The sequence below is a fragment of the Vipera ursinii genome, assembly GCF_947247035.1.
Source record: "Vipera ursinii genome assembly, chromosome: 1".
In the NCBI taxonomy this organism is placed as follows: Eukaryota; Metazoa; Chordata; class Lepidosauria; order Squamata; family Viperidae; genus Vipera; species Vipera ursinii.
In genome coordinates, this window is record NC_139512.1 from 352110930 (window position 1) to 352122174 (window position 11245).

At 41.8% G+C, this 11245-nt stretch overlaps 1 protein-coding gene across 1 annotated transcript in view; it reads right to left on the bottom strand.

Annotated features, from left to right (window-relative positions):
- Positions 1–7700: 7700 nt before the first annotated feature.
- Positions 7701–11245, bottom strand: part of MRM1 (mitochondrial rRNA methyltransferase 1) — a 12406-nt gene continuing 8861 nt past the window's right edge. Inside the window, exons 5-6 of the mRNA XM_083359767.1 lie at positions 9647–9766; positions 7701–8838 (exon numbers count right to left, since the gene is read on the bottom strand). Coding sequence (XP_083215893.1) covers positions 8705–8838; positions 9647–9766 — 254 coding nt within the window. The 3' untranslated portion in view covers positions 7701–8704. The remainder of the gene's footprint in view (positions 8839–9646; positions 9767–11245) is intronic.

Consider the following 11245-nt stretch of genomic DNA (forward strand, 5'->3'; position numbering starts at 1 on the left):
AAAACACTCAGGACAGCTAACAAAGCACAAAAACGTATAATCAGGCAGGGTAGGCAACCTTGGCTCTTTTATGACTCGTGGACTTCAACTCCCAGAATTCCTGAGCCGGCAGGGCTCAGCATGGAAACCTCTCCCTTTCTCCTCAGCATGGCTGGCTCAGGAATTCTGGGAGTTGAAGTCCACAAGTCATAAAGCGGCCTAGGCCTAGGCCAGGGGTAGGCAACCTTGGCTCTTTTATGACTCGTGGACTTCAACTCCCAGAATTCCTGAGACAGCATGGCTCAGCATGGAAACCTCTCCCTTTCTCCTCAGCATGGCTGGCTCGGGAATTCTGGGAGTTGAACTCCACGAGTCATAAAAGAGCCAAGGTTGCCTACGCCTGGTAACCATTAAGTAACATAAATAACAAAGAATAAAAGAGCAAGTGAGAAAAATTGATGGGGAAGAGTTAACCGCATGACGCTGCTTCCATCAGATTTCTAGCCAGTGTGATGGATCCCATTCACACCTCTGCCTGTGATACGTTTTTACCCCTTATATTTATAATGTTTTATTTATTTTCATTTTTGGAAGTTGCTTTGATAAGATCAGCAGAAGACAGCAAGCGGTTTTGAAAAGGGGGAAGTCAGTACCTACTCAGAAAAATCCACATTTCCTATTCAAATTCTTTAAAACTCTTAAAAGCACGACATCAGAAGATTCCTTAGCTGTGCCTGCCGCATCACAGCACAAGCCACATTGAGACCGGCTAATGAAAGAAGTCAGGATTTATTTGATTTGGCTCTGAGAGATGCTTTGATTACTATTATTTCTTTTTTTCAAAGAAACTGCTGAATACTTAACTCTCATGGTTTTGTCTAATGTCTATGTATATACAGGTAGTTCTCGACTTACAATCACAATGGAGGCCAAAATTTCTGTTGCTAAGCGAGACACCGGTCAAGTGAATTTTGCCCTGTTTTACGACCTTTCTTGCCTCTGTTGTTAAGTGAATCACTGCAGTTGTAAAGTTATTAATATGTTTGTTAAGTGAATCTGGATCTTCCCCACTGACTTTGCTTGTCAGGAGGTCGCAAAAGGGGATCTCTTGACTCTGGGATATTGCAACCGTCATAAATATGAGTCGGTTGCGAAGCGTCTGTATTTTGATCATGTGACCACAGGGATGCTGCAATGGTGTGAAAAATTGTCACTTTTTTCACTGCTGTTGTAACTTCAAACAGTCACTAAATGAACTGTTGTAAGTCGAGGACTTACCTATAGTCTGGCTGTAATATTATTTATCCTTATTATCTTCTTTACTTCCCCCTTTACTTCGTTATTATTCTCTTTGTTGCTTTGCTTGTACACCGAGTGCTTCTGTATCGGAGACAAATTCCTTGTGTGCAGTGGTTTTTTTGTAAAAAAAAAAAAAAAGGTGCCGGAACTTGGCCACACTTGCAATACTGCATCCAGTTTTGGTCACCACGATGTAAAAAAGATGTTGAGACTCTAGAAAGAGCATGGAGAAGAGCAACAAAGATGATCAGGGGACTGGGGGCTAAAACATATAAGGAACGGTTGCTGGAATTGGGTATGTCTAGTTTAATGAAGAGAAGGACAAGGGGGGGACATGACAGCAGCATTCCAATATCTCAGGGGCTGCCCCAAAGAAGAGGGAGCCAAGCTATTCTCCAAAGCACCTGAAGGCAGGACAAGAAGCAACGGATGGAAACTCATCAAGGAGAGAAGCAACCGAGAAACTTCCTCACAGAACAATTAACCTGCCTCCAGAAGCTGTGAGTGCTCCAACACTGGCAGTTTTTAAGAAGAGACTGGACAGCCATTTGTCTGAAATGGTATAGGGTTTCCTACCTGAGCAGGGTGTTGGACTAGATGACTTCCAAGGTCCCTTCCAACTTTATTATTATTATTATTATTATTATTATTATTATTATTATTATTATTATTACTATTATTATTATTATTATTAGTAGTAGTAGTAGTAGTATATTATTAGTAGTATTACTATTATTACAACTAACATGCGTCATACAACCCTCCTTGCTTCCCCTACAAGGTTTACCTTTGTAGTTGGAAAAAAAACCTTCAATTTTTAGTGTATCTAAAAGGTAAGTTAATACTAGTATTAATGTTACCATCAGTGCTTTTTTTGTAAAAGAAAAAGGTGCTGGGAACTCACACATGTCATACAACCCACCTTGCCTACCATACAAGGTTCCATCCAAAAAAGGTGCCGGAACTCCGTTCTGAGGGTTCTATGACAAAAAAAGCCCTGGTTACCATGCACTGTGTGGCTTTATATTACGAGAAAGCATTTTATTAATCTTTTGAGACATCTACCACTGGCATGCCCATTTAGTTTAATGAGTGGAAATGTCAGCTCCATTTGTTCTATGCTTGTGTGTCTAATCACACTTGGCCTAATAAACTGCAGGTAGTCCTTGACTTACAACAGTTCATTTAGTGACCATTCAAAGTTACAACAGCACTGTAAAAAGTGATTTATGACTGTTTTTCACACTTATGACTGCTGCAGCAATCCCCATGGTGTCACATGATCAAAATTCAGATGCTTGGCAACCGACTCATATTTATGACAGTCCCGTGTCCCAGGATCATGTGATCCCCTTTTGTGACCTGACAAGCAAAGTCAGTGGGGAAGCCAGATTCACTTAACAACCATATTAACAACTTTACAACCGCGGTGATTCACTTAACAATGGTGGCAAGAAAGGTCGTAAAATGGGGCAAAATTCACTTAACAAATGTCTCACTTAGCAAGGGAAATTTTGGGCTCAATTGTGGTCATAAGTTGAGGAATGCCTGTATTAAATTTAATTCACTTCAAAGTAGAAAACCAAGGGTCCAAAATAATAATAAAAAAAATAGATCAGGACACTTTGCTATCAAGTTCAGTAAAAATCCTTGCAACCAATCTGTGAAGAAACAATTAGGATAGGGGAAAAATCAGAATCTTGCAAACAAATCCCTGCATTTTCCTTGGGTATTAAGACCAACAAATGCATATAAAACATTTGCAATCAGAAAACGTATTTCTGATCTTGCAGATATACTTTTTTAAAAAGACAATATTTTTTTATGACATGGAGCTAAATTTAATTTTTTTTTTTACACTTACATCACAAACACGATCATATTTAGGCTTAAGGGCAAATCTAAAATGGAGAAAGACTTTAAAAATGAGATTTTTCACATTTAAAAGTACTCAGGAAATGACTTGGAAGAGAAGCAATGTTCCACGTAATGGAGCATACTTGTTGAACAGGAGGATAAAAATCCAGGACGCCAGCTAATTCCTGGGTTAAGGATCGGCATAGATAAATCTTCCCTGCAATGGATCGCTCAGTTTCCTGTCTGTTGCTACTGGATCCTTTTCACATTGCAAAAGGGATGTTAGAGGCAAGATCACAGCAACACCTCTAAAAAGGTTGCAGATCTTCTGTGCTCAACTTACGACGTAACAGGAGCCCAGAATTATGTTTGTAAAGTGGGTCATCAGGTGATGATGGCACCTAATATTACAATCTATTTTCCAGTGGTTGTCAAGTAAACCACCCACGGTTGTTACATGGTATGTATTGTTTGGGTATGTCTAGTTTAATGAAAAGAAGAAAAAGAAGAAGAAGAAAAAGCAGTGTTCCAGTATCTCAGGGGCTGCCCCAAAGAAGAGGGAGTCAAGCTATTCTCCAAAGCGCCCAAACGCAGGACGAGAAGCAACGGATGGAAACTAATCAAGGAGAGAAGCAACCTAGAACTAAGGAGAAATTTCCTGACAGTGAGGACAATTAACCAGTGGAACCACCTGCCTCCAGAAGCGGTGAATGCTCCAACACTGGAAGTTTTTAAGAAGAGACTGGACAACTATTTGTCTGAAATGGTATATTATTTTTCCCGCTTGAGCAGGGGGTTGGACTAGAAGACCTCCAAGGTCCCTTCCAATTCTGTTATTCTGTTCTCTCCATGGTTGTTAAACGAGCCCATTGTCTACAATGGTGGAAATCAGAAGTAAACGCTACTTTTTGGCAAAAAATGTAAACTGTAGACACGTGATTGCAGGTCACTGCAAACAGCCATAAATGCAAAGTAAGGGATTATGTAATCAGGAGGTGGGGGAGTGGGCTGGCCATTATTCAGCTCATACGTAGCCCCCGGGGAGGTCCATTGTAACTCTGAACAATCGCTAAGTGACTGGTGACCGAGTCCAGGACTACAGTAGTCCTCGACTTACAACAATTCATTTAGTGACCAAAGTTACCACACCATTGAAAAAAGTAACTTATGACCATTTTTCCATTTAACTACCGCTGCAGCGTCCCCATGGTCAGATGATTAAAATTCAGATGCTTGGCCACGGGTTCAGATTTATGACCATTGCTGTGTCCCGGAGTCACGTGATTCACTTTTGCGTCCGTCTGACCAGCAAAGTCAACGGGGAAGCCAGTGTCACTTAACAACTGTGTGACTAGCTTAACAGCTGCAATGATTCCCTTAACAACTGTGGCCAGAAAAGCGGTAAAAGGGGGCAAAACTCAACTGAACAGATGTTTCACTTAGTAACAGAAATTTTGGGCTCCATTGAGGTCGTAATTCGAAGACTGCCACTGTCTTGATTTTTTTTTTTTTGACCATTCCTGCAGATGCCTATATTACAAATGTTAAGGCAAATGGTGGTTTGGGGTGTAATTGGGTCCAAAACCCGATTCAAAGTCAAACTAATTTGCACGAGGTAAAATCTCCACCGGCATTTATGTAACTGTGCTCCCAAATGCTCAGCAATCTTAAACGTATCTCCTTCGTGAGGCTGAATTTTAAACTCTGTGCATCCTGGAGGGCAGAGATTTCCTCTGCCTTCCTGCAGAGGGATATCGGAGAACAGAAGAAAAACAAAGGAGGAATGGGAACTTCAAAATTGTTCCAAGCCTTTTAAATTGGGTACATGACCAAGCAGGTGCTGGAAATACAGGTAGTTCTCGACTTATGAGCAATCACTTAAGAGACTTTTTGAAGTTATGACGAATCTCCAAAAAGGTACTTATGATCCAGATTTGAATAGAATAGAATAGAACAGAACAGAACAGAATAGAACAAGAACAATAGAATGGGATGGAATGGGATGGGATGGGATGGGATGGGATGGGATGGGATGGGATGGGATGGGATGGGATGGGATAGGATAGGATAGGATAGAGAATAGGAATAGAACAAGAACAGGAACAATAGAATGGGTTGGGTTGGGATGGGATGGGATGGGATGGGATGGGATGGAATAAAAATAGAACAAGAACAGGAACAGTAGGATGGGATGGAAAGGGATGCGATGGGATAGGATAGAGAATAGGAATAGAACAAGAACAGGAACAATGGGATGGGATAGACTAGACTTGACTAGACTAGACTAGACTAGACTAGAATAGAATAGAATTAGAACTAGAACAATAGGATGAGATGGGATGGGATAGGACAGGATAGAGAATAGGAATAGAACAGAACACAACAGGAACATTGGGATGGGATGGGATGGAAGGGAAGAGGAGAAGTGAAGAGAAGCTGGAAGGGACCTTGGAGGTCTTCTTCTCCAGCCCTCTGCTCAAGTAGGAGAACCTATAATTTCAGACAAGTAACTGAAAATTCCAATGGTTTTTCTCTGTCAAGAATGAAAATTTGTCAGCTATGTCCCTCTTTGTTTGCATCTTCCCATTAGAACAAAAGGGGGAGGTGTTTTTGAGTGGGTTATTTAGAGAAATGAAAACTTTCCAGATTTACGGACGTTTGCTGAAAGTCAGCACTATGGAAATCTTTCAAGGACATTCTAGCCAGGTGTAAAGAAGATGACAGGTCTCATAACAAAGAGAACATGAGCTATGTGGACACCCGGTGGGATTTGGCTGGGAAAGTTATTCTTATATGCTATGGTCTGACGCCTTGGGATTTTAGAATTAGTTTTACCTTACCTTTGCCAGGCAATATAGAATCACAGAAGAACAGAGTTGGAAGGGACCTTGAAGGCCATGTAGTCCAACCCCCTGCTCAAGCAGGAGACCCTTACAGAATCTTAGAATAGCTGAGTTGGAAGGGACAATATATTCAACAAACAGTATGCTTTTCAGAAATGAAAATAATCCTGGACTTTTATTTAGATATTTAAGTTGGAAGTCAGTCTCTCTCTCTCTCTCTCTCTCTCTCTCTCTCTCTCTCTCTCTCTCTCTCACACACACACACACACACACACACACACACACAAACACACACAAATGTGATTGCATTTTGGTACACGGCAGCCAGCCCACACTTACAGCCATTTGCAGCATCCTGCAGTCGCATAGCTGCAAACGATGATACTTTTTGCAAGTTTCCAAGCTCCCTGCGGACAATTGGAGGTCCGTTCAAAGTTGGTTATGAGATAAATGTTTTAAATGAATAAATGTGTTTAATAACCACGGCATTCACTTTACGACCAGTTGCAAAAAAAAAAAATCTCATAAAATCAGGTCAGTCATCTGGATTTCTCGAGTTATGACCATTGTTATATGCGATGGAAATTCCGGGCCCCATTGTAGTCATAAGCCGAGGACTGCCTGTACTTTCACCACCATGCCCAAAACAAGGAGGAAACTGAGCAGCCTCTATTTTGCAGGGTGGGGGAGGAGACTGTCTGCTTGATCAGGGGACTGGAGGCTGAAATATATACTGTATGAAGAACGGTTGCTGGAACTGGGTATGTCTAGTTTAATGAAGAGAAGGGCGAGGGGTGACATGATAGCAGTTTTCCAGTATCTCAGGGGCTGCCCCAAAGAAGAGGGAGTCAAGCTATTCTCCAAAGCGCCTGAAGGCAGGACAAGAAGCAACGGATGGAAACTAGTCAAGGAGAGAAGCAACCTAGAACTAAGGGGAAACTTCCTGACAGTTAGAACAATTAACCAGTGGAACAACCTGCCTCCAGAGGTGGTGAATGCTCCAACACTGGAAGTTTTTAAGAAGAGACCGGCCAGCCACTTGTCTGAAATGGTATAGGGCTTCCTGCCTGAGCAGGGGGTTGGACTGGATGACCTCCAAGGTCCCTTCCAACTTTTATTATTATTATTATTATTATTATTATTATTAATAATAATAATAATAATAATCACACAGTCAGCCAGATGTTCAGACTGGATTTGGCATTTTTGTCTAGCTATCGAGTCCTTACCAAGGACCTGGGATAGGCAGATGTGGATGTTTGATGGTATTATAGATATTGTCGTAGGATGGAAGCAGTTCCTAGTAAGGGCGCCTTTTGCAATTGACTAATAGTGAATTTGTCAATGCCGATGATGGTGTTCAAGCGATGCTCAATTATTTTGGGATTGCACCCAAGGCGCCTATTACTATTGGTGCCACCCTTGCTTGCCTTTGCCACAGTCTTTCTATTTCTATTTGTAGGTCTTTGTATTTTGTTATCTTCTCCAGTTCTTTCTCGTCTATTCTGCTCTCTCCAGGCACTGCCACGTCCACTATCCAGACTTTTTTTGTCATCATCATCATTATTAACTGGAAATCATTGCTAAGGACCAGCGCAAGATGCAACTTTTAATTGCAAAATATAGTTTTCTTTTGGGGTTTTCCCCCCCCAATAGGACTGGCTTGTAATGGGGTGCATAGGGAATATATAAAGTCAGACCAGGACACCACAGAGAAAGAAATGGGCTTTATTTTCATCATGCCAACGAGAATTAATGCTCCGAGGCCTTGCGACAACTGATTCCACCTTTTTCTCCTGAAATTTATGAACACGCAACCACACCACCATCTAGTGGACGCATCGCAAGTCCTTCCAATCATCCTGTCCCCCCCCCCCCAAAAAAAAATCTAGGAACAAACGGAGAGGCTGGATATTTTTTTTAATCCAGGTTTTAAAAATGCCATCCGCTCCGGGAGGTTACGGATTACAAATTTTTAAAAGATGAAAAACAACCAGAGGGTTAAATGACTGCTTTTCAGTGTAGGAGAGTTTGCAGCCCCAAAACAAAACTTCCTCCCGACTTTCGTCCAGCGGTTTTCGTTCTGAATTTCGGACCTGCAAAAGGATCGGAGCTATAAAAACTAGGAAGCGGTGACTTCTTTCTGACCTGGCAAATGAGGTTTTTCTAAGAATGGGTGGATTACTTTGACAAAACTTTAGGCATTAGGATAGCGGGAAGGTGTTTATTGTTTTCAGGCAGGACAAGACGCTCTTGAAACTTTGCAAAAGAGGTTACTACAATCAGGTTACTACAAAATTTGGAATAAATTTTATCTTTGGCGGGAACAAAAGGAAGGTCTCTATTAGAATTTATAGATGGGTTGATTGTTCTAAGTGTTGTATTATATATAATTGATTTGTATCTTAAGTGTATTTTATGTGTACATATGCATATATGAATATTGTAGACAAGAAGGTATGTCAGTCCGTTCGTACCGTGTCCAATGTTTTAAATAATAAATTTAATAAAGTAAAAAAAAATACTTATTTCACTCATTAAAATGCAAATCAATTTATAACTTAAAAAAAAAAAGAAACTTTGCAAAAGAGGATTCTGGGCACCGCTAAAATTCAAAAGTGCAGATGAAGCACACACACACACACAAAATGGGAGTGGTCTGGCTGCCTCCGTTTTAGGTGTTCCTCTCTTAAGCTGCAGAGTTCTTCAGCTGTCAGAAATTCATTCTATGCCAGGATATTTGCTGGCTGATTTTCTGGGTTGCAGTCTTTTACGGCCGTAGAGTCTGCTCCTACTCCTTCGGGTGCAGTAATTTTGGGGTGCTTATTTCTCTGGTTGCATATGGCATGCAAAAGAATGCCTGAAAAGAGTTGGTTTTTTTTTTAAAAAAAAAAGAGGGAGGGGGTGGAAGGAAAAAAAGAAAGAAGGGAGGGAGGGAGGGAGGTAGAGAGAAGAAGGTAGACAAAGAGAAAGAAGAGAGGGAAGGTGGAAAGAGAGAGAAGGACAAGAAGGTGTATAGGAAAAAATGGGAGGGATAGGGAGAAGGAATAGATGGATAGAAAAAAATGTGGGGAGAGGTGGATAAAGAGAAGGAGGGAAGGAAGGTAGGAAGGAGGAGAGAAGGGAAGGTAGAGGGAACGAAGGGAGGGAGGAAAGAAGGAAGATGGATTGAGAGAAGGAAACAAAGAGGGAGGGAGAATAGAAAAAGGAAGGAAGGAAGGAAGGAAGGAAGGAAGGAAGGAAGGAAGGAAGGAAGATAGAAAAAATGGGAGGGAGGGAAGGAAGGAAGGAAGGAAGGAAGGAAGGAAGGAAGGAAGGAAGGAAGGAAGAAAGATAGAAAAAATGGGAGGGAAGGAAGGAAGGAAGGAAGGAAGGAAGGTGGATAGAGAGAAGGAAGGAAGGTGGATAAAAAAGGGGAGGGAGGAATGGAAGAAGGAAAGAGGAGAGAAGGAAAGTAGGAAGAGGGCAAGAAGGGAGAGGGAGGGAGGAAAGAAGGAAAGTGGATAGCGAGAAGGAAAGAAGTAGATAAAGAGGGAGGGAGGGAAGGAAGGAAGGGAAATATGAAAACACGTTAGCTATTTCCAAACTCTTTTTTTTCCCCCTCTGAGAAGCCAAACACACAACGCAGCGTGAGAAGGCGCATATAGAGAGAAGGCAAATCCTCTTACCGGCTGCCACTGAGACGTTTAAGGACTCTACCCCAAATTCCAGATCTCTTCCGGGAGAGATGGTCAACATCCTGTGGCACAACATTGTTGTCTCCGGAGACAGGCCGTAACCTTCATTCCCTGCAGGCATTTGTCCAAAGGAAAAAGAATGGCAATTTAGATCTAGAGTTTCAAAATGGATTTATTCATTTTGTTCAGCACCTACATCTTCCTCCCATTTCATTCTCTTTTGAGAGCCCAGCGGCAAGGCAGCTCTGAAGAGGTGGGGCCAAGCCAGGGCAGAGAGAGAGCCAGGCTGTGGTCCTTGAGGCCTCTGGGCTGGTGCCTCCCTCTCGAACCCAGGTCCTTGGTGGGGCAGCGGGGAAGGTCAGACACCCAGGTCCTTGGTGGGGCAGTGGGGAAGGTCAGACACCTTTGAGGTTCTCTCCAGCCATAGAGGATGACTGGATGTTTTTTTTATTTACATTTATTTTAAATATTTACAAACACATACACACTAAGTATATACATTTCAAATTAAAAAAGAAAAGGAGAAGGACAAACAAACGCTTAACAAACATGCATATAAACTAACTGGGGAATGAAATCCCCTGTGCAATTGTACATAATTACATCCCGGTAAATCTTAAATCTTATTTAACGTTGTCTATTTCGACTATTAAATATTATCATAAAGATTACTATGAAGTGTCATATTAACTATTCTAGGTTTGTTCTATTTTTTAACCAATCATACCATCGTTCCCAGTTGGTGTAATACATAGATTCTTGTTTCTGTTTTAACATATAAGTTAGTTTATCCATTTCAGCACAATTCAGAATCTTATTAATTAACATTAATTAACATTTGGTCCGTTTGCATACCAAATGTTTGGTCCAAACATTTGACTGGATGTTTTTGAGCCACTTTCTTCCAGCCCAGTCCACAGGTAGAGAGGTAGGCCTCGACTTCATTTAGTGACATTCATTTAGTGACCATTCGTAGTTGCAACGGCACTGAAAAAAGCGACATAGGACCGTCAAGCTATTCTCCAAAGCCCCTGAAGGCAGGACAAGAAGCAACGGATGGAAACTCATCAAAGAGAGAAGCAACCTGGAACTATATAGAGGAATTTCCTGACAGTGAAGACAATTTAACCAGTGGAACAACCTGCCTCCAGAAGTTGTGAATGCTCCAACACTGGAGGTTTTCAAGAAGAGACTGGACAGCCATTTGTCTGAAATGGTGTTGGGTTTCCTGCCTGAGCAGGGGGTTGGACTAGATGACCTCCAAGTTGCCTTCCAACTTTGTTGTTGTTCTTGTTGTTATTCACATTTATGACTGTTGCAGCATCCCCGTGATCACCTGATCAAAATTCAGACGCTTGGTGATTGACTGGGCTGAGAGAGGGAGGGACTGGCCCAAAAAGCACACACAAATGTCTGTGGATGGGACCCATGTCTCCCCACTCCTGATCCAACATCTTCACCACTAAACACACTTTTGATATGACAGTCTCTGGAATCAGAACAGAATAACAGAGTGGGAAGGGACCTTGGAGGTCTTCTAGTCCAACCTCCTGCTCAGAGAGGAGACCCTATACCATTTCAGACAAGTGA